Source organism: Sceloporus undulatus, chromosome 3, assembly GCF_019175285.1.
Source record: "Sceloporus undulatus isolate JIND9_A2432 ecotype Alabama chromosome 3, SceUnd_v1.1, whole genome shotgun sequence".
Taxonomy (NCBI): Eukaryota; Metazoa; Chordata; class Lepidosauria; order Squamata; family Phrynosomatidae; genus Sceloporus; species Sceloporus undulatus.
The window spans coordinates 97,120,321-97,144,471 of record NC_056524.1 but is presented as its reverse complement, the minus strand read 5'-3'; the positions used below and the strand labels follow the sequence as shown (position 1 = coordinate 97,144,471).

Genomic DNA, 24,151 nt, shown 5'->3' with positions numbered 1-24,151 from the left:
TCGGTATCTATATCTATTTCTGTATCTATGTGTGATTGGGTGATTGTTGTTGTTGTGAGCCTTCAAGTCATTTCCAAGAGTGGCAGGTGCTTAAACTGGCCCCGAGGCCAGCCTTAGTTGCTCTGAGGTCATATATGCATTGTTGTTGTGTGTCTTCAAGTAATTTCCAAGTTATGGTTACCCTAAGGTGAGCGTATCACCTATCACTGGGTTTTCTGGGGATTCAGAGTGTTTTGTTTGCCCAGCATCATCCAGTTGGTTTCCATGGCCAAGTGCGGAATTGAACCATGATTTCCAGAGTTGTAGTCCAGTGCTCAAACCCCTATACCAAACTGGCTTTCAAATCTGTCTATCTATATCTATATCTATATCTTGTATCTATATCTATATGCATTAGGGTTATCAAAAATAACATGTTGACTTAAACATAATGTGTTATTAATGTACTGCTTTTTGTGCCTTTATGCAAATTATTATTCTTTTTTAAAAAATTAATTCAAAAAAAGAAGAAGCATGGCCTAAAGGTCAAAAAATTGTCCGAAGTGAACATCTCAATTAAAAAAAAAAAATTTACCAGTAGCAATTGCAAGTTGAAAAAATAGCTATGTTAGGGATTGTTGTATCATGTTCCAACAATATTGTTAAGCCTTCATTACTCCAAAGCATGCGTTATTTGAAATACATTTCTTCCAGACTCTGATAAATTCTTCAGTCCTGTGAAGATGCTTAAGTTGAATACTAGGATCATGCTTTCCTGTTCTCTCTAAACATTTTCTAAGTCCTCCAGTACAATTCCATGGTATGCTTCCAGTGAAAGTTGATCATAGAGTTGTGCTGGAGGACCAAAAATGCCTAGAGATAACTTTATGGTCAACTTCCACTGGAAGGAATTAATTTCAATAGGGTTTGCTATTATTCTTGGTTTCATGATTCCGTGGTAAGTCCGGGATCATATCCTCCACAAATACGTAGGTCATATTGTATTTGCAAAAATAAATTCTACCCAGTGCAAGCTATATTAATATTCCCAGTGTTCAGTGCAGAAAATGCAGTTCATTCCAGGAAATAAATTTCATAAATATATCTGTGTGATTAACTTTGTAGTTCTGGTTTTATGGGAATTTTCAGTCCTATATTCATCTATTCCTTTTTGGCTGCTTCTTACATGTTGTTAGTCATGCTGGAAATCTATGTAAAGTAGATGACTAGCTGGTACTGTCATGATATTTGAATTCTTCTTCTTCTTATTATTATTATTATTATTATTAAGCTTTATTTATATAGCGCTGTAAATTTACACAGCACTCTACATACAATCTTTTAATTAGATGGTTCCCTGCCTTCAGGCTTACAGTCTAAGAAGACATGACACAAAAGGGGAAGGGAGTGGAGGATGGAGCTAGAAGCCTTCTGGGAAGGGCTCAGTTCCTTTGGGGAGGCCTGGTGGGATTGGCCCACCCCTCTCTCCCTAATTATTGAAAGGGCAAAACATACATAAAGTTGAAATGGCTGATGTGGTTTAGAGATCTGACTGGATACTCAACTGTTCACATCTCCTAACATAGACTTGACGGATGAGGAGGATAGAAAAAAAGAACGCCAGAAACTGGATGCCTTGCACCTGAAGCGATGTCTCCTTGCAGCTTACTGCAAGTTAATCATCTATAATGTTGTTGAGATGACTGGAGCTGCTGAAATCTATAAGCATTATATGAAGGTAATTGGCTAATTCTCTTAAAGATGTCTTTTAAACCTGCAGAACTGAACTATGTAGACCTTTTGTTTTCCCAATCACACAGATATGGAGTGTATTATTACTCAAGTCATTCTGATGTATGTGTCATGATAGATGGAGATACAGTTTATATTCCAGCTGTGTTATAATTCACTCCCTACACTACCTGTGTTCACACTATTGCATGCAGAACATATTGTAAGAAAAGGAGGCTTGGACACAGAAGAAGGAGGAGTGAAAATAGGAGAAAAGGAATATCAACAATGTAAGATGGAGACGACACCATAATACTAGCAGAAAACCTCCTATACCTGGAACATCTTCTAAGGAAGATCAAGACAGAAAGTGCAAAGGCAGGACTACTGTTGAATATAAAGAAAACAAAAGTAATGACAATGAATAATCTAGACAAATTCAACCGAGACAATGAAGAAATAGAAGTAGTAAAAGAATTCTCAAAGCTGGGATCAAATGTTGATAGAAACAGGAATTGCACCAGGAAATCAGAAGAAGTTTAAGAATGGGGAGGGCAGCTATGAAAGAACTAGAAAAGATTCTAAAATGCAAAGATATACAACTGAACACAAAAGTTAGAATTGTACAAGCCATTGTTTTCCCTATTACCATGTATGGACGTGAGAACTAGACAGTTAAAGAAGATAGGAAGAAAATCAATTCATTTGAGATATGGTGCTGCAGAAGAGTGCTGAGGATCCCATGGATAGTCAAAAACCAACAAATGGGTTCTAGAGCAGATCAAGCCAGAAATCTCCCTGGAAGCCAAGATGACAAAACGTAGGCTGTCATATGTGGGACACATCATGGGAAGGCAAGACTCATTGGAAAAAACAATAATGCTAGGAAAGGTGGAGGGAAGCAGAAAGATGGATGCATGCTAGATGGATGGACTCTATTAGGGAGGTCACATGTATGAGTTTGCAGGAACTTAGCAGAGCAGTGGAAGAGTGGGAGTCTTGGAGATGTTTCATCCACAGCGTTGCCATGGATTGAAATCGACTCGAGGACAGTTAACTACAACAAAATAAGAAGGAACTAACTTACAGCAGTTCCCCTCTGTTGTAAGTCAATGCTGAGTCTGCAACACAACCTGTCCTTGAGTTTGCTGGTTCAAGATGTGATAGAGGATGCTATCTTTACCATAAGCTGGCTAGTGTCAAACTAAGATTCAACTGTTAGTCCATATATGTTTCCATATATGGGAGGGAAAGCCAATTTGTCTTTCACCTGAGATGTCAGGATGACTCTTGTAATTGCTCTTTATGACCTGTTTTCCAGCATGCATCTGGGAAGGCTATGCAGATCATCCTTAGAATATTTTTGAACTGAACCTAAATATTTATGGCTGGCTTATATGTGTGCAAAAGGTAAAGGTTTCTCCTTGACATGACTATCTAGTCATAACCAACTATTGGGGGTGATGCTCATCTCCATTATTGAGCTGAAGAGCCAGTGTTGTCCGAAGACGACTCTGGTGGTCATGTGATCACCATGACTGCATGGAACGCTGTTACCTTCCCACCAAAGTGGTACCTATTTATCTACTTACTTGTGTATGCTTTCGAACAACTAGGTTGGCAGAAGCTGGGACTATTGATGAGATCTCACTTTGTCATGCAGCACTTGGACTTCTAACTACCAACCTTCTGATCTTATGATCATCAGAATTGGCATTTTAACAACTAAGCCACCACGTTCCATATATATGTGCAAACAGAATAGATTCCTTGTTTTCTTTCTAACTGTTCTTCAACCTGAAGAGTAGGAGCATTGAGAGGACTATTCTTTAGTCTTCTAAATTTTCTGAAACCAGGCAAGATAGGCCTGTGGTTTTCCTTTTCCCTTTCCTTTAGGTTGATTACAAGTTATGATCCTGAGCAGTCTTGCTTGAAAGTATGTTGGTTTCACTGGTAAAACTCAGTAAAACTAATTTATCATTAAATGTCTTAGGCATGAATGTACTAATAAATGAAATTAAGCCAGTAAACTTTTGATTTTGTACACATTTACATGGGAATAATTCCCATGGCATTCTTTTGAATTGGTTTCTGTATAGACATAGTACATAGGATTATCTTGTAAGTTATCATTTTGTTTTAAGTTGTAAACATACTATTATTATTTATTTTACCAGCACTTGAGTTTTTAATCACCTCCTATGCTTCTATCTATTAATATAAAAGGGTTTCTCCCCTTTGTCTTTCAACAGACTTATAATGACTTTGGAGATATACTTAAAGAAACTTTGAGCCGGTCAAGACACAATGACAAAATTCAGAGTGCAAAGACACTGATTCTCTGTTTGCAGCAGGTGAGAATATTACTATGAGCCATTTGTAGCATGCTTTAATGTGTGGAAACCTTGTTAAGGGTATAGATAGAAAATGTTATATTTGTCCACCCAGCCCCAGTATTGCTAATTTTGACTTGTAGGCACTCTAAAATCTCAGAGCACTCACTTCCTGAGCTGTCCTGGTGCCCTTCCCACCTATGTGAAAACTCTTGTATCTTTGGGCAGTACCACTTCAAACTTCAAATGTAGGCCTCCTGTTCTAAATAAATGAAGAGATCTTCCTGCACACAATATTTTCCCCATGTAGAAAAATACATTTCCAGGACAAATGTTCTAGGCCATTGGTCCTTAACCATTTTTTAAAACCTGGAATCCCCTTTAATTGTCTTTTTGTTGTCTCAGACCCCCCTCAAGATTTATAACTCAAATAAAAACAATACCTAACACTGACATAATTACACCATCCATTAAACGTTCCCTTAGAGGCTCTGAAGGGGAAAGGAAGACTTTTCTTCTACTTCTTCTGTTCAGTTTGTGGCTAGAGTGGATTGAACAGCAGCACAAAGGCCCAGCCAGCTAACCATCTGGACTTTCCCATGGCCTTTGGTTTGGCTCATTTCGGGAGGGCTGAGCAGCCTTTGAGCCTTCACAGACCCCTGTGAGGACATTGTGGCCCCCCTGGAGGTCCAGGGACCACTGTTTAAGAACCACTGTTCTAGGCTAGCTGTCTTTGTGACATGCTGCTTTAATATGTGGAGAGTTGTTCAGTTACGTGAGTCCATTTATGCAGCCTGAAGTGGTGCACCCCAGGCACAGGTTTACTATCTCACTGATGACTAGGCCTCTGAAGCACTGATGTAGCTTTTACTATTACTGTCACACAACTCAGGTAAGCTTCACTGAATGTAGTGTTTAGCTTCCACAGTCAGACAGTTTCCCAGGCTAACTTGTTTCAAGCTGTGTTCAAAAACTTCCATGTCATTCTTGCAGCTTTAGAACATGTCCCTTGGGATGGCAGATATATGAGCCTGTACTTCACACATGTTGTTAGAAGCTTAGGAAGATCATGAGGTGTCCCCTGAAATGTGATACAAAGAGAGCTCAGCAGCATTTTGTGAACTGCACTCTACTCATACAGTCAAGAACGTGTGTTTACATGTCACTGTAGGCAACCAGCCCAGTCTGGCTGATGATTGACCTTGGAAGTTTGAAGAGCATAGCATGCTAATAAACTACCTAATCATGGTGTGCAGAAAAACAGGTTCCTCCTCTCTAGCCTTGAGTGCTTAGTTTAGCCAGTGGAGTTGCCAGTAGGAGTGTACTCTCAATAGGAGGGTGCTCATTTATATAAGTTAAAAGAATGAAAGTAATTAAAATAAATACTTCTGTCTCTTCCTATTTTGAGGGTACGCATTACAACATAAAAATGCATAGAAGGTATTCCATCACAGTGAGCAAAATATGAAATCATTACTCAGACATGTTGTTTATTAATCAGGCCTTGAGATATTTCTAAAGAAGATTTATGTATAGGATTGTCAGTTCTACAGGGGAAAGGGACTCTTGCACATATTTGTTTCTTAAAAGTGGCTCATTCTTTTTGTATTGGGTGCATTTTTGTTGTACTCACTTCTGTGGACTGTGGCTTCTCGTACTTCTGCATGAATCAATGGACCTGAAATTTTCCCCTTTATCTGTTTATATTGTTTATAAAATTATGGAGCAAAACAAAATAAGCACTTGGACAGAATAGTTGAGAGGATTATTTATTGGTAAACCTTCTTAGAGCAATACATAGATAAAATAAAGCTATATACAGTTGAACCTCAGCTTTAATGGATTTAACTTTCACAAATTTGATTATTTGTGAGTTTGCCGTCAATAATTAAATGGAAATTTCTTGGGAGTTTTGTGACATACTGTGGAAGATTGCAGATGATATTCATAGACTAGAAAAATGTAAAGCAGGCTGAAAAACAGTTTAATAAGTCATAAATGCATGAAATAACACCAAATATCTCTGCTTCCCCTTTCATCCCTGGAGCGTGGTCACAACGTCATGATCACTTTCCTCCTCTCTGACCATATCTGGAATTAGAAGGCCTGGCATACTCCACTATGACAGTGCAGAAATGGAACTTCATAGGAATATAGTTTAAATTAAGGTTCTGGGGATCTTAAGAGATATTCACGGTTTTTCCAGTTTCACAGGAGGCCTCTACCCCTAACCCCCACGAATGTGAAGGGCAGATATGTATTTTTAAAAAAATCTCATGGAGGTTTGGAACTGGAATTTTTCTCTCTGGTGGGAATTATATATTTCATGTGAATGTACGATTAAATGGTAGCCACCACCTAGGATGGTGCTGCTTAGGGATGGGATGGCTGGGTTGACTGCTTAAGAATGTTCTTGCCTCTTGTTTATCTTTTTCAGTTCTTCTGCCCCCTAGTGAGATTGTAGAAAGATGTCTATGAGACATTTTGCAACCCCTAGCATTTTGGGGGCTACAACTTATCTCTTGCAAAGCTGCTTTTTTTTTTGTATAGAATGGGCAGGCAAAGTATTGCCTGTGGGCTGTATATGGGTCCAGGGCCATTTTGTAGCCCCCAGGAGCCCCAAGTGTCATTTTTTAAAATCCAAAATGCCTTCCGAAGATATTCCTACTATATTTGGAGCCCCACATGTTCTGTTGTTTAAAAGAGCCTCTCCTCAGCCTAAAATGGCCCAAGAAACCCCCAAAATATGGTGAAAATGCCCAGTAGAGGGCATTTGAGAGGGAGGGAGCATTCCTCTTTTTTTTCAGGGGGCACAAGTGGTGGAGTATATGTGGCCTTCCAAGGTCGTCTTGGGGACTAATGTGGCCCCCTAGCATTCGACAGTTGCCCACCCTTGGTCTGGAAGAATCAGGCATCCTAGTTTTGTACTGTTTTGTTTACAGTACTGTACTTATATAGATATTTCTGCCCCATTTCTTCAGTGTCTGTGCAACATGCAGAGTTGATTAAAATAATTTGAAATTAACACTATCATACAAAACGGTACAATCTGTTTAACAAAAGCAGAAATAACAGATGAAATACAGCCTTTTACTAAATTGTTAGTTACTTAAGGAAAGCAGAGAAAAATGGTTTAATCAGTGGACAGTAGGGAACCCAGGAGGTGAAATTTGGCCTTCTGGTATGCATAATCCAGGTTATTTTGCTATTTTATACACATCTTGAAGCAAAAATTACCCAATCTGTTTTATTCAGCTTGATCAGAGACAGCTTGCTTTCCTTGCATTAACTGGGAATTTGAATGTGTTATCTGTGCCTCAGATGTTTCTAGTATATATTCTGATTGTCCCTCCCACTGATTTCCATCTGCAGTATTTGGGTGCTTGCTCAAATCGGTGGGATTCTTGAAATATATAATTAGATTACTTGATAAATTGATGCTTAACTGCATCCTGAGCAAGGAATGTGTCGGTTGTATAGCAGGTATGTCCCCCTGGGGTTTCTATATTGCTTGGAAAGTTTTATGCCAATGTCTGTCGTCTGCAGCTGTTTCAGAAGTATGTTGAAAGTCAGGATGACAGCGCCAGCAGCATCACCAGCATGGATGTCTTCTCCGTTTCCTTCAGCAACATTAAAGAGCTTGCACGGCGGTTTTCTTTGACCTTTGGCTGGGACCAGGTGAAAAGTCGAGAGTCAGTAGCCATGATACACAAGTATGTGCCAAGTCTGTATCATCTGATTATTGGCCTCTTCTTTGTGTGACATCCACATAGTAAACCTCTTTTCTCTCTGTCTCCCTGACTTTTGCCTAAAGAGATGGCATTGAATTTGCCTTTCAAGGGGCAGCTGCAACAGAAGAGAAGTCCCTGCCTCCCAATCTAAACTTCTTGGTCATTCTCAGTGAATTCTCCAATAAGCTTCTAAAGCCTGACAAAAGACTTGTGTAAGTTTAATTTCCATGTGTATTGCTTGTGGAAATTGATACTAACTGTACTATACTATACTATACTATACTATACTGTATATAGTATGCTGGAGTGTCACAGAAATCATTTTGGTATGAAAGTTAAGTACTTTGTACATGTGAATACTAGCATGTTGATGCACTTCAAACCCTGGGCATTTATGCTTTGAGTGCATGAAAGAGAGACAAGATTCTGCCAGGAACTTCATTGTTATTTTGTTTTTTCTTGCTTCTCTGCAGATGCAAAGAAGTAAGGCTGGGTTATAATCGTCTGGCTTAGTTCTGTTGCTCACAGATCACATAGTACTTTATAGTATGTGTTTCCATTCCGATCTTCCCAAACTTTGTGCCCAACTTCCATCATCCTCAACCTGTTGGAGAGATTCAATGTGTTGCATCACATCTAAGGGACATAAGTTGGGAAAGGATGCTCTAGAATGACCTTTGGTGGCCAAAATGTTCTTATTGTGTGCCTTGACTTATGGTGACCCTAAGGCAAACCTGTTATGCAGGTTTCTTGGCAGAATGTGTTCAGAGGGGGTTTGCCCTTGATTTCCTCTGAGGCTTAGCCAGTGGGAATTTGAACCCTGATCCCCACAGTCGTAGTCCAGCACTCAAAACACTACACCATGAGGCTAAAATATTACAATGATGCAAAGGTAGGAGGAATTCTGTGGCAGTGGAGGAAAATTATGTGTGTACTGAGGAGTATGTGGATTTATGTTTGTGTGTACACAAGCAGCAGCAGTATAAGCCATGACAAAACAATGCTATAAAGTACATAATTGCAAATGAACAAAATGTGTATATAAAATAAGACAATACAAAGGGACGTATATATTATACAACTATAGATAGTTAAATAACAGTATACTAACGACAGTGGCAGCAGCATCACCAGCATGGATATCTTCTCTGTTTCCTTCACCAACATTAAAGAGCTTGCACAGCAGTTACTATTGGTAACTATTAGAGAATATACATAAAAATAAATTCAGAGTACAGTTCAGAATTCAGTTCCTCAGCTGGTGAGGAATATAAGAAAGTAGTGTTTTAGCCAATCCTTGTCTTAGAATATGCACACTCAGATATTAAGCAATTTGGAAACTACTGCAATGGTGAAACTTGCAGTCTATTTTAAATTTTAAAATAGTTTTCTGAGCAGATTCCCCCCCCCCCCCCCGAAATGAAGTTTCTTTTAACTCTATTAGTTAATGGGTTGTTTTGGTTATGAAACGGAACATCTTCCTTTTCAGGAAAGAACTCTGTATCTTTCAACTATGTATATATATTTGTATATAGGTATAGCTACTTGCAGAGATATATACCAGAACCAGCACTTTGTAAAGGTGATTCCTGGTACTCACTGGGATGGTACAGAAACTCTTTGTTGGCCAGTGAAGATGAAGAGAATTCTGCGGTCAGCAGCGTAAATGAATGGCCACCTGCTAACATTGCAAGGACGCCTGCTTTTAAAAGAAAATTATCTGAAGGTATAATCTTACCATTTTGGGGGAATGTGTGTTGCATATGGCAGTATATGTTGTTTGATGGCACTGATGGTAACCTCTGCCTCAAGAAGTATAGAGTTGGGCCTAGTTCTCTCCATGGCTGGAGAACAGGTTGGGCTCCTGTTCAGTGACTCAGTGATAGACTGCTCCTCCATTAAATCAAAATATGTCTACCACAATTGACTCTAGCCTTTTCCCTAGATTCTCCATACTCCTTTTTATATGGAAGTGTATTCAGACTGAAGTGGCACAGACCCACACACATTTATCATTTCACTCGAAATATTTATTACATTTATATCTCACTTTTCGTCCATCATGGAAGTGTGTTTCAGCTCATGCTAGTCCTTAATGCCCATGGCTAGTATTAAGTGCTGCTATTTTGCTTGTGAAAATAATCCTGGATTATGTAGTCCTGGATTATGAACAAGGAGGGAAATCCAGTGCTGGTCAGTTTTGCAGCTGGTTGCACAAGTGGTAATGTGACAAGGAAACTGCACTACTGGTTGTATAAAGGGTAGATGGGTGGGATAATGTTTATTTTTATTGTCCTGACCTTTTTCTAGTTTGGTATTCAAGCTGATTTACAATAGTTAAAAAACTCACCACAATTAATGAATTAGTTTGTGTTTTCCTTTGCTAATGTTACTTTGTATTTAACCTATGCTGTTAAAAATTCCATGTATTAATTCCATGTATTAAATCTGAAGGATTCATATTTTGTTTCAGGAAACCAGTCCAAAACCAGTCATACTGAAAAAATAAACAGAGCCTCAGATACTCATTGCTCATCTCAGATTCCTTCTCGGGGAAGGAAAAGGCTAAAACCTCTTGATAGTTGTCACCCAGAATATCCACAATTACATGGTTCTGCAAGTCTGAATAGAAGACACAGGTGAGAAGATGGTTTGAATCATCTTTACAACTGAAAATGTGCATTTTATCTGTGGCTTGTGGGACATGGGAATTGCAGGTGAAAGATAATTTTCAAGTGGAAAAATTAGCCCCACCTCACCTTGAATGGAAATGTGCAACAATGGATCCTAATCCCCCCCCCCCCCGAAGATTGTTTCTAGTACACAAACACCCCTAGTTCTTCAAGTGGTCATCTGTGAATTCACACAAACCCACTGCCGTTGTGGTGTGTCCTGCACATTGTATTCTTTGGATGCTGTTATTTGGCATCCTTTGAACTGAGGTAAATTAATGGTAACAGTGAGAGTATAGCTGAGGGTGGCCAGAGCTACTGTCAAAAATCTGTGTAGCTATTCTAGAAGGTTCTGTATATGCTCTGTGCAATTGCAGGAATACCCAGTTGTGTGAATTAACAAATGACCACTCGAAGAACTACAGTTACAAGTATGCAAACTGTCCAAACATTTAATTCAATTTTGTCTACTTTGATTATCAGCAGTTGTCTAGGTTCATAGTCAGAGCTTTTCTGTCTACTTATTTAACAAGAAATGCCAGGGATAGAACCTGGGATCTTCTGCATGCAAAGAATGTGGCCTCACACTTGTATTGTGGCAATTATTCAAGTTTACTGTCACCCAAAACACTTTAATGTTATAAGTGGATTTCTCTAAATTACTATCTTTTGACCTCCTTACATTATTGCAATCCATTTCCTAAGCCAAAAGAAAATAATCTCTCTCCCTCATTTTAGTACCCAAGCTATGCTTAGAGAAGAGAATCCAGTAGAGGTTCCAGCTGAAGATATGGATGTTGATGTTATTGGTGCTGACCAGGTAAGAATGTGGAGCTTTTAAATATGTTAACGTAATATACACTGATGGAGAAAGAATTATCTGTAGATGGAGAAATCAAAAGTACAACACTACACGTGTAAGAGTCATTTACTTTGATAATTCTTACATTATTTATATACTTTTCCTACAAAAAGTTGGCAATTTGGACAACATCTAATCTGCTCTGACCACTTCTGCCTACTATTACATGCATTTCTTGGGGAGAACATATACAGTCAGCCCTTCTTATACACGGATTTGTTATACATGGATTCAAGCATACATGGTTTGAAAATGTTCCAAAAAAGTATAAATTTCAATTATCAAACCTTGATTTTCCATTTTTTATAAGGGACGCCGTTTTGCTCTGCCATTATATTTAATGGAACTTGAGCATACAGATTTATACTCGGGGATCTTGGAACGCAATACCACGTATAACAGGGTCCATGTAATTACGGGCAGCCTCAGTCAAAATCTATCGGCCAATGACTGAATCCATTCTTTGAATCAGTTTTTGTGTTAAAGAGACTCAGTAAGATGGTTAATGATAATATATGATTGATGAATACAAGCTGGCACCTGTCGGTAAGTTATAAGATCGTAAACTGACTTAACAATTCTTCTAACGTTTTTGCATTATGTTTTAACAATAACCTGACCTCTAATCTGGACAGTGCCCCAGCTGAATGCTTTCCGAACATGGCAGATTGGAGCACTGGGATAGATATCTGCGCACTTCCCAGTTGTGGGACATATTGAGAGAACATTGTGACAAGGCCCCTTCACCTGCCTTGTTTAGTTGTACCCTGCCAGTGAGAGTGCTGCAGACATTTGTTACCACATCATGAAATGCAGTTCCTTGGAAACCTTTGACTGGGTGCTGTCTGGCTCACCCGTACTTTCTGGGGTGAAAGTGCCACAGATGTAAGTTATATCTGATGATGTAGGATCTCAGCACAATTTCATTGGAAGAACCCTTTCCCCTGCCAGTAAATTGAAACTGGGGCAGTAAGTCCATAAAAGGGTAGGCTGGCATCTTTTTGATACGTATGGTGGTATTAAATTAGACCGCTCCATCAAATTCACATTTTTGGCTTTCAGAGAGTTAGGATTCTTCTAACCATGCACACCTCCCCCCCATCACCAACACATCCCTACCCCCACCTCCCAAAACCTGGCCATTTCCGGTCATGGAGAACAGGTAGGGTTGCCATAACTGGTTGCAACCGGTTTTTTTCCCCGGTTTTTGGCTGACCTCCCGTCACGGCACGGGTGCAGCCAAAAACCGGAAAAGCCCGGTTGCAGCGGGGTTGCTGGGCAACCCTGGGGCCTCGCGGCCCTCCTCCTCCTCCACCGTGCATGGTCGTGCGGAGGAAAAGAGGGCAGTGAGGCCTGAGGCGGAGGACTGCAGGGAGGGCACCTCTTGGGTGCAGTCCGCCCAACCGTCCCCACCTCCCTGCAGCCTCCTCCCTCCTTCCTGGCCTCCGCGGGGCCAGAAGGAGGCGAAGCCCGGCCATCGCCGGCGGGCTCCTCGCCTCCTTCCGGTCCCTGCGGGGGCCAAGAAGGAGGCGAGGCCATGGCGATCGCCGGGCGGCTCCTCGCCTCCTTCCTGGCCCTGCAGGGGCCAGGAAAGAGGCGAGGCCCTGATCCTGGCCTCTGATCGTGGCGGGCCCAGGCGGGGAGGGAAAGCCTCCTTCAGTGGAGGCTTCCTTGCCGCTTCCTCCCCTCCCCGCCGCGATCACGAGGTAAAATGTAGGACAGAATTTCAAATGCAGGACACATGTTTGTTCCTCCATTGAAAATTTGTCTCCATTTTACCTGGTTTGGAGGTCCGGCACTATGGGGCAACCCTAGAACAGGGGAAGTCGTGCCATCATGGCAGCAGATTTGATCATGTAAACTAGAGCGACGACTAGAAGACAAACATTAGGCTCCGCACGCAAGCAAAAATGGTGCTCAAAATTCTGCAGCATAGACATAGAATTGTCTAAGTCATTGTATTCCCCATGACCATGTACAGAGGCAACAGCTGGACAATAAAGAAAGCAGACAGAAAATCAACTCATTTGAGATGTGGTGCTGGAGAAGAGTGCTTAAAATATCAGGGACAGCCAAAAAGACAAATAAATGGGTCCTGGAACAGATTATGAACTCTCCTTGGGAGCCAAGATGATCAAATTGAGACTGCTGTACTTTGGCCACACAATGAAAAGCAATGCTAGGAAAGATAGAGGTAGAAGGAGAGGAGGGCTGCATGCCAGATGGTTGAACTCAGAGTGGTCATAGGCAGGATTTTGCAGTGAAGATATTAGTGATGTCTCATTCGCAGGGTCACCATGAATCAGGATTGACTTCAGGGCAGCTAACCACAACAGGATGAAAACTGGTGCATTAGTGTAGCTTTGTACCTTCCAAAGCTGCCCTCCTTCTTACAATAGGCCCTCAACAAGGGAGTGTTTTTTTTTAAAGGAGAAGTAAAAAAGCTCTCACTAATTGTTCTGCCAGATTCATTAGTCACATAAAGTGCTCCTTGCCATAAAAGCTTTTCTGGAGCAGGAGAGCAAAGTATCTGAATCTTCTCACATATTTGTTAATAAGCAGAGTGGGTTGAACTAAAGAGGATTTCTCTTATCAAAAGCAAAATACAGATTTAAATAATTGATCTAAATTTCCAATGTGTACTTCATTTAATCTTTCAGTGCATGGTATAGTATTTATTTATTTATTTAGGTATTTATATCCCGCCCTTCAGCCCTAATGGCTCTCAGGGCGGCTTACAATTATTATTTTTAATCAGAGAGTTCCCTGCCCTCAGGCTTACAATCTAAAAGAGACGAAACAAAAGGAGAAGGGAATGATGGAGGGAAACGGGGCATTAAATGAGATAGATTTACAATAATATAAGCAGGTATGCCATCCACATATAATTTTTGGAACACAGTCTACTGTTTAACTGATAAGCATATTTTAAGGATGTCTCTATATACTATTCTTGATTATGAAGTACCTTATTCTACATTTGCTTGTTACATAGGAGGCCTGAGGATTCACCTGGACATATATGCTGATATCATGTGCAAAAGCAAACAGGTGGAATGGACTATACCTAGTGTCAGCTGGGAGTTTACATGGCATGATCCAAGTATGAATGGTTAAAAAGTCATCACAAGTGGTAAAATTATCATGGTTGTGATCATTTTTTTCAGCCAGTGTTACTACATGGCTTCTGTATTTCCTGGTGTTCTCTACACATTTTTTTTTAAAAAACCACAGTTGATTTTCATATTTGTTTTCGTAAAGATTTCCTTTCCAAAATACAGCACTAAGCTCATGTAGACAAGGAAACTTACCAGAGAGTATCAGATCAGCCTTTTTGGACAGTTATGTCCATACTATGGTGTGTTACACGCTGAAAGTATGCGCTCTGCACGTACTAGGGTTAGGAAGGGGCGTCACTTCCTGACGCCCCTAACCCTAATGTGTGGAGCACGCACAAAATGGCGGTGTGCCATTCCACATGGGCGCCACCATCTTGACGTAGCGGACGCATTGCGTCCGCGCGTCGTAAATGACGCCGCGAGTGTGCCATTAGCGCCTCACGGTGTCATAACCGAAAAGCACCATTTTGGGCTTATTTTTTCTCCTTGAGGGTCGCGCGGTTTGGCTGCTGTGGCTCCCTTGTGGAGCAACCAGCAGCGCCGGCAGACCGTTGCTTTTAGGCGGTCTGTAACACTCCAAAGTGAACTATATTGAGGAGCAGTAAAAAAGTAAGCAGATATGTGTCTTGCAATACCGGGAAAAAAGAAGTGGTTTCAGGGTAAGAGGAAATATTTATGTGAGTAAAAAAAATTAGTTACAAATCAACTTAGATACTTTCTACTTTGTATTTCATATCCTTCCTTGTGTATCATGACAGTCTAATGTTGACATTGGAGTAGGAGTCTGCTGAATCTACTGTTTATCATTGCAGAGCTTGTAAAACAGCTGTTTGGTTTCATACTTTTATATCAGATGTTTGTAAAATAAAGTAAGTGATCAGTGAATTCTGGCTATTGTTTTCTTGCTGCAGAATAAATGAAAAAGCTAGACAAAAGCACCAAAAAGGAAGATGCAGTACCTAGTTCTTTTGCATACACTTGACGTTTTCAGTGGATTTTAACTGATACACATCTTTGTTGCAGCATTTTCTTTGACTTTCCATGAAGCTAGCTGCAGAAATCTTTGCTTATTTACCAGCGTGAAAATAGTAAACTTAGAACAGAAGTGAGTGGGCAAATTTCAGCCTCCTAAAGTCCCCAGGCTAAATAAAAAAAAAATACTGTGTTGATTTTCAGGTCCAAACCATAGAATTTTGCTTCCTCTGACTCTCAAAAATCCCCCAGCCCGCCACCCCAAACAAATTACAAAATAAATCTTAAAGTGTTCAAAAGCTAGTCAAAATAGCAGTTGGTAGTAAACTATTGTCACTTAAGGCACACCTAAATGTGGTGGTGCAGCCTGAATATTGAAAAATGGTTGCCCACCCCTGCTTTAAACAGTCATAATTGATTGGTGTATTGAGCTACTCTGCATTGTGACTTGCAGCTCAGATGGCACCAGGTACTTGTTTTAAATCTGGTGGTACATATCCCACTTGTACATTGGTTAAAATAAAGATTCTGGTTGTCAAATAACTATTATAGCTACTTGCATGGGACACAGTTTTGTTCAAAATGAATCTTCACATGTTGGAATGTGTCCAGCAGAGAGCAGTTCAGCAAGCTGGGTATGTTGGAAAGGTTATATGACACTTATCTTTAAACGTCTGAAGGGATGTCAAAGTTTCTGCTGCTCCAGAGACTACAACACAAACCAATGGTTTCAAATTACAAGAAAAAAGTGATTCCACCTAAATATTAGGAAGAACTTCTTGATGGTAAGAGCTGTTCAACAGTGAAATTATTGCCTAGGAAGGTGTAGATAATCTTTATTTGGAGGTCTTTAAACAGTATAAATCACTGTCTTGAGTGCTTTAGAAGTATATTTCTGCATAGCAGGAGACAGGCTAAAGAAATGGTAAAGAATTAAATATATGAAAAAAACTTTATTTGAAAATACCAACATATTTTAAACACTTTAAAAACAGATCTACACTGCAAACAAAATAGCTTACATTTTTTTGTTTTATATGAAGATCTTTCATCAACAATTTTGCTTAAACACTTATTATATAATTTCTCATATGAACATTGGGATAATTAAGGCACTACAAATTTTTGCCTGTTTAAAAACTAGATTAGCAACATCCAGCTTAGGTAGGCTAGTAAAGCATCAAAATCTTGAGCTGTCTGACACCATGGGGATAAGTATTTGTGGAATGTGCCATTAGCTAACCATTGAAGAAATATGCTAAATGCCCATAACAAGGTTAGTGCATTTCACAGATCAAGTAAAATGTACATATGTTTTAAAAATTGATTCCCTTGACATGGAGTACAATATCCACTACAGTCAAGTGCAAGCTATAAAGCTATTTTGTAATGGGAGTCAGAAGAATAAAATGAAATCTGAACGACTAAAAGGATTTGAAAGGAAAATGATACATAGCTTGTCTCAGGGCAAGATATATTTTGCTGCAAGTACCAGTGTCCAGCAAGACTGTTCTTGAGTGAGCAGAAGTGATCTCCACTCATACGTGCAATACTTTTCTCTTTCATGTCTGGCAAAATTACTAGATTTCTGCTTGAAGACTGAAAAAGCAAGGACTTCTCTATTACAGCTACTGGTGAGAGTAAGAATTCTAGTTCCTTGTTTTTAAAAAAGGCCAGCAAATTTATACATTGTAATTCATTAACAGAATTATAATCCATCTGTAAATAATTTAAGTCTATTTTACAGGCAACAGTCTACTTAATAAATACAAAAAAGGTGTCATTCCATACAAATTCACTGTCTTCTTCAAAACATCTAAATGCTTAAAATATTAATTTTGCAGCACAAAGAGCTATGTAGAGATTGGGCAGACCTGCTGCAAACAGTCCTTATTATTGTACAAACACTAGAATTCATTCAAAATCATCTTCATAGTCATACTCATCTAAGTCAACATCTGCCAAATGGGAAGGCATGTCAAAGCAAGGTCGTTTTTCCATCTGGTATTTTAAAATGTTGGTCTTTTGATGATCTCCAGGGTTCAGCTCAGCTTCATAACTAGGAAAAGAAAGTGAAAATTAAGATGGGATGTAGATACTATTGAAAAATCTTTTATATTGATTGCATAATAATTCTGTATCACTATTACTTATATTTAACTTCCATACAATACTCAACAGTGGAGAAATTGTTGTCCCATTTTGAACTCAACTCCAAGAAGCTTTAGCTATGGCAAAGGATGTAAAGTTGCAGTCCAAAACATTTGATAGGCCACTTGTGCTGTTCTAGAAGGTAGGACTGTTACTTGACTAAATAAATCTTTCAGGTCTATACATATATAAATATGTGTAAGGCTATAAATCTATACATGTTTAGGCGAAGCATGTTCCATCACCTTAATGAGGCTCAAGTCAAATGCAGCCTTACAATGTAATCATACATGTCCCAAATGAGGCAATTCTCTTTTACTGAAGTGGAATATTAACAAATAAACCTGTTCTGCATAGGAATGTTCCTTCTCACTGGCTTTAGAAATAGAGTTATGATAAATTGCCCGTTTTATTTAAGCTTCAATTAAATCTAGAAAACACACTATCCAGCTGATACAAATATCATATCCTGGTGTCCTATGTTACTCACCACCCTAGTTTCACATATCAGAAAAGGTCAGAAATCATGGCTGCTGATAGCTATCAGGATATCAAAGGGGTACAGCTGTGTCTGATGCATTTCCCAGATAAATTAATTACTGTGAGGCATGATTTGAATGAAGCCTGTGCTTAGGAGAAAAGAGGTGCACACCAGCTTGTTCAGTGAGGGTGTGGGCTGAGTAGAAAGGATATCATACATAGGATACATAAAACAATTCCAGTGGCACAGAGGCTTGCTCCTGCTTTTTCAGAAGTTTCTTACCTTCATATGAATGACAGGCAACATTAGTAGTAATAGAAATAGTCACTGAAACAGTTAACAGAAGGGAACAGTTAGCATTCTGCTTTGTCAACAACATCCAATTCAATTGATGCAGATATCATCTACTGAACTGGATACTGGACACCAGGCCAAACGACACTTGCCTTTATACTTATAAGAAAGGGTAGGGAATTAGTCAACATTTCTTCAGACTGAACTGATCACAAAGGAATGTGAGTTGAGGATATACTTACCAGTCATTCCACTGGTCGCTGGCTGCTTCCTCAGCTACTAAGACATCATACTCTTCAGCAGCATATCTTTCCCAATCAGACATCTCTTGGTTTTCATTTTCACTGCCCTATGAATATGATCACAATGCTTGTAAAACTCAAGAAGGTGAAATGAATTCATGGTATTATGTTTATGATGAGAGCATCTTGTTAAGTACTTATTGCACTTACCCTCAGAATAGAAAACTGATCCTTCTGTTCATGGTCTAAATATTTCTCAATGTTGAAAAAAGTGTCAAAGAACACATTTGCCATCTTACATCTCTTTAGGTCACGAAGAGTTATTTTCCCTGAAAACAAGATAAGAAAAAAAATCTGGTTTTAAAGTATTCCTATTTCCTATGCAATGAAATAACTGGGGGGTATGAAAAGGCTTATAAATTTCCCTTTTATTGGGTAAAAAGGAGGAAGGTGGGGGAAGAATGTGGCAGTACCTTTAAGACTAACTGGTTTTTATTTTATCATTAGTTTTACTGGATATAAGTCAAAGATGCAGTACAGAGTGAAGAAGTGGGTTTATATCCATGAAAGCACATGCTAAAATAAAAACCACACAGGCCTGAAGCAGATGGGCCAAAAATGCCAGCTTCGGCCTGCGTTGGGGTGTCATGTTTAGATGATGCATACCCTGAATGTGGCTGGAAGCCCCACAGAGGGCACGCCAAACCAGAAGAGCCTGCACAAAAAAGAACAGCGAAGAACAGCGAAGAGCTGTTAGTGCAACAGTGCCCCAGATTGGGACTGAGCTGGTGCAGTTGTTGCAGTCCTGCACTGACTGGGGTGGGGGTGGCCTCTTGCCACTCCTTTTGCCCTGTCTGCATGACCCCAGTCTTAAAGGTGCTGTCATGTTGCTTACCCCATCTCTTCCTTTTTAAGCTGCAAGAGACTAAGATGGCTACTTCTTTGAAAACCGTTTACTGGAATATGCAGTAGGACTACCCGTGATTTTGCAACCTTTAGTGATGTTAAATGATCTTTCACAGTTAAGACCTACGTAGTGAATTCTGTTCAAGAATAATCTGCTATTGCAACAGAACAGTGTTTTCAAAATTCATTCATGTGGGATCCAGATATAGTCATTATAGATTCTCAAGGGAAAAGGGAAATTTCTTTTTTTAGCAAGATTTTGAGCCATATTTTTCCATTCTCCAGAACTTAATTTCCATTTATTCTGGAGAATGAGAAAATGTGATTCAAAGGTGCATTACAGATGGCCCCATGAGGCACTGTCGTTACGCGCGAGGGGACGGTGCTTCCTGACGCACCTTGCCCCTCGCGCATAACGAGTGCGTCAAAATGGCAGCGCCCTATACAGATGGGTGCCGCCATTTTGACATCACGGACGCATAGTGTCCAGATGTCGCGCGGCGGAAGTGACGCTGCGAGTATGCGCCTCGCGGCGCCACTTCCAGAACGCAGAAAGAAGTGCCATTTTGGCGCTTCTTTCTTGCTGTGCCCTGGAACCGCGCAGTTTGGCTGCTGCGGTTCCCGGACGCAGCAACCGGCAGCGGCGCGAGACTGCCCATTTTGGGCGGTCTGTAAAGCGCCAAAATCAGATTCAATTGAAAATTGCAGGTGACCAGCAGTATTAGATGAATTTCAGTCTCCAAAATGTGATAATTAAATTTGAAAATTTAACCAATGTAGTGTCATACAGCAGACAAATAGCAAATACACAATAGTTGTGTTATCTCTTGTTAGTGAAGAGATTACTATAGAGATGCTATGAAGAGGAAAAATAATCACCTTCATGCTCAGGCTTCACAAGATCAAGCATCTGGCAAAGACAGTCTTCAAATGGCAGAGGCTCAATGGCCATATTGTCCAGTTTTTGGCACTGTTCTTCATAAAAGTATTGGAGTTCATACATAGACAAAACACCATCCCCATCCAGGTCCATGCACCGGAACCAGTATTCAATGCTGAAATATATATTTTTAAAAAGCAATTAACATTGTATTTCAAAACCATATTCTTTGCATTCTCTAAATTGGGAGGGAATTGTATGGAAATCCATCTGACTCCCACAACTGCTAAAAAGGAACACTTGAGACCTACCTATAAATGACTGAAAATCCAAAAATGTTTTTTTTACCTTATATTGATTACATTTATGTTGTTAATTTCTTTGGCACCAAAAGGTTGAGAGACTCTGTTTCAAAGAGGCAGAAAAACTGCTTGGTGTTTTCTGTACAGTGTAAGAACACAATGTCTGGCTGTGAAGGATTTCTCATAGGGCATAACAATCCCCATCCTTGAACACATGTGCAGGCAATGTAAAGTATTACTGTTAGAATTTTTGCATTCTCTTTCCCTCTCCTTAGATGCATTGGGATTTCCTGCATGCAAATTCTCCATCTCACATTCAAACTAACCATGGGATTTAGGTCACTCCCCTTTTGGGACTAACAGAAATTCTCTCTCAAAATTTTCAACTGAACTGCATGATTTCCTTTTTCCTCCTCTCTCAACTTTCTTTGGAAAGATGGTGATATAAAGATTTCTTTTTACTTGAAATATTCATTAACTAGGTTAGGATATAGCCTTTATGTAGTATATATAAATTAAAGCCATTAATACACTTTTGTTTGAACTGCAAGGTACTTGTGTTGTTTTTGGAGTCAGTCCCAGTTCTTAAGGAAGCATAGTTAGACAAGAGCACATTTCTGCTACTCTGCTGATTGAAAGCTGGACCCTAACAGGCTTGACTTTGAGATTTTTGATATTTAAATGTTGTTTCCTTACTAAAGGCTGAAACCGTAGGAAATTTAAATTACTCTTAAAACTATTCCTTATGCTCCTGGTGTACTGCCCATCTATTTCCCCCCCATGCTGAAGGTTGCATATGTATGTGTGATCTGCAGTGTACAACTTGTATAAATAAATATTTATATAGCACCAGTAGTGGATAAACTAAAGATCTATAAATGAAAATGCCTTCTCATTCTCCAGCTAAAACTAGTGGGGTGTAGACTAAGATTCTGGAGTCCAGAGTTCAGATCTTTGATCAGCTATGGAAATCTGCTAGGTGACCTTGGGCAAGTCACACTCTCTCAGTCTGAGAGGAAGACAAAAACAATCTGCACTCTGAACAAACCGCACCAAGAAAACCCCATGATATTTTTTTCTTAGGGTCATCATGATAAATTGGAAATGACTTGAATGACAACAACAACAACTCCTCTGCAGTTACATGTATAACTCATCTGGCTTCATGATCTTGTATAAAAGGCTTACATAACAACTTTTTCCATACCTGGTTGGAGTCTTTTTGTCTTCTTCTGATATCAAAAACCATACAAAATCTGCATAACTGACTTTTCCTTCTTTCTGTGCCTTCCTGCCCCTTTGAGATTGCAGGCAAAAAAAAAAAAAAAAAAAGTGGAGGATGACTAAAGGTATACACAAGTGTAAACAGTATTTTAATAAATACTCCAAAACATAACTGTATAGTTTCCAGTGTTTCAGAATACAGAAGAGAACAGAGTTTTGATATTGTTTTCCTCCAAGGACCTCAAGGCAGCACAAATAAGCTATCGCTTTTTATCTTCACTCAATGAAGAAGGTTGGCTAAGTGATAATTTCTGGCCTAGAATCACCCAGTGGTTTTTATAATGAAATTGGGTTTTCAAACCTGGACATAGAACATGCCTGCCAGGCTCTCCTCTGACATACATTCCCTTCTGCATAAAATCATTTCCCATTGATTTTCTGTTAGGAAAATAAAACCACCCAGGGGGACACAGAGGACAGGAGAGGCAGCATTCCAGGCAACAAAACAGCTACGCTACATAGCTGGTAACCAAAGCAGTATGTACACACACTTCAGATTCCACTGTGGCTGGAAAGCACTGGCATTTTTCCTTCCCATTAAGTTGGGAACTCATTTTGGAAACACAAGGATTACTGCTGAATCAAAAGGCATTTACACAATTGTGTAATTCTGGACATGCTTAATCAAATGAGCATTATCTATCTATGTACAACTTGCATGCAAATTGCTCATGACCAGTTTAACCACCTAGAGTCAACTGCACAGTAGCAAAAATAACATGTATTACAGCTGATTCATACTGCAACTCAATACTGTACTCATTTTCTATAGGACCAATTAACCTGAACGACAGGATACAGCTTTCATTTTATCCAAACTGTACTTCATTATATGGAGAGGAAATTTAAGTTTCAGCTGCCCTAGGTACTTTGCTAATTAATCCTGAAAAACAATGAGACATTTATATTTAAAAGGGGGAAAAAGATACCTTGTTACAGCTCCTGAGAAAATCCTCTCAATCATCCGACTGGATATAGCTATGAGAAAGCAAAAAGGTCAAATTCAGTTCATTGTGTTAAGTGTAAAAATGGCACGCAAACAGTATATGAGAAATACTTACATTTATTATTGTCCAATACTATGCCCTAAATTACTATCCACTTGCTAGTCCCAACAAGTAAATCAATTAAAATCTGGTAGATCAACACCTATGTAAATTCAATTTATTTAATGGGCTTACTCTATGTCAAAAATAATGTTTTAGGGGCAGTATTTCCTGTGCTCTTGAAATATCTACAGCTGAAATCATACCCTTGCTTTCATTTAAGAAACGTGCATCTTCCACTACATTCACTGAACGTCACCCATTCTCTGACCCATGACTAAATCACCTGATGGTATATACAAGGCACAAATGCCACCATATAAAAACTCTGGACTAGCTGTCACACACAGCAAAGGATCCTAATCTATGTCATTGTGTTCCTACCCCAAACATAGCAGAACAACATTCTGCCCATAGGCCTAATGTGTCATATCTTTTACTGTTCCCATTGTGGGGACAAGGCAACAGCATGTCTCAGGCCTACATTCAGGGCAACTGGGTATCCATATATTTTCAAAAATGAATTACATTGTCCCATTTGCCATACCATGGTCATTATGCCGAGCTAAATCCTTGGGATCAATATAAAGGTCATGGTCGGTATCCAGCTCCCAAAATTTGCAGTAGATCACATAAAAGTGCTCATAAGAGAAATATTCTGTAAGCTGGTTAATATCTACCTCTTCTTCCAATAATGCTACATTCTGTGCAGAGAGAGAGAAAGAGAGAGAGAAACAGAGGTCAGTAAGAAAAATGATTAGCTTGGGCTGCATCCGTACTGCAGAAATAATCTAGTTTGACACCACTTTAACTGCCATGACCCAATGCTATGGAATACTGGGAGTTGTAGTTTTATGAGACATATAGCCTTCTCTCTCAAGAGAGCTCTGGTGACACAACAAACTAAAATCCCAAGAATTAAATAGCATTGAGCCATGGTAGTTAAAAGTGATGTCAAACTGGATTATTTCTGCAGTGTGGATGCAGCCTAAGTCACAATAACAGGTTGTAAAAGGAGCTTACTATTTTATCCACTGGATGGATTCACTATTGGCTGATACTAAGATACTAAAAAGCCAACAGCAGCCTTCCCCAGCCTGCGTCCCTACAGATTTGGGCTACAACTTCAAACATCCTTCATTATTGGCAATGGCAGCTGAGTATGT

At 39.5% G+C, this 24,151-nt stretch overlaps 2 protein-coding genes across 9 annotated transcripts in view; one reads left to right on the top strand and one right to left on the bottom strand.

Moving 5' to 3' along the window:
- The window catches only part of LOC121924930 (cohesin subunit SA-2-like), an 89,219-nt gene extending 73,907 nt beyond the window's left edge, over positions 1–15,312 (top strand). For both annotated transcript variants that reach the window (XM_042456484.1, XM_042456483.1), the window contains exons 27-34: positions 1,566–1,717; positions 3,963–4,064; positions 7,590–7,756; positions 7,858–7,986; positions 9,310–9,500; positions 10,248–10,413; positions 11,185–11,266; positions 14,304–15,312. In XM_042456484.1, coding sequence (XP_042312418.1) covers positions 1,566–1,717; positions 3,963–4,064; positions 7,590–7,756; positions 7,858–7,986; positions 9,310–9,500; positions 10,248–10,413; positions 11,185–11,266; positions 14,304–14,312 — 998 coding nt within the window. In that variant the 3' untranslated portion in view covers positions 14,313–15,312. The remainder of the gene's footprint in view (positions 1–1,565; positions 1,718–3,962; positions 4,065–7,589; positions 7,757–7,857; positions 7,987–9,309; positions 9,501–10,247; positions 10,414–11,184; positions 11,267–14,303) is intronic.
- A 1,025-nt stretch (positions 15,313–16,337) lies between these two features.
- PPP2R3B (protein phosphatase 2 regulatory subunit B''beta) overlaps positions 16,338–24,151 on the bottom strand; it is a 43,486-nt gene continuing 35,672 nt past the window's right edge. For all 7 annotated transcript variants that reach the window (XM_042459739.1, XM_042459738.1, XM_042459737.1 and 4 more), the window contains 7 exons: positions 23,533–23,689; positions 22,869–22,917; positions 21,863–21,952; positions 20,353–20,528; positions 18,778–18,896; positions 18,568–18,674; positions 16,338–17,458 (listed from right to left, as the gene is read on the bottom strand). In XM_042459739.1, coding sequence (XP_042315673.1) covers positions 17,314–17,458; positions 18,568–18,674; positions 18,778–18,896; positions 20,353–20,528; positions 21,863–21,952; positions 22,869–22,917; positions 23,533–23,689 — 843 coding nt within the window. In that variant the 3' untranslated portion in view covers positions 16,338–17,313. The remainder of the gene's footprint in view (positions 17,459–18,567; positions 18,675–18,777; positions 18,897–20,352; positions 20,529–21,862; positions 21,953–22,868; positions 22,918–23,532; positions 23,690–24,151) is intronic.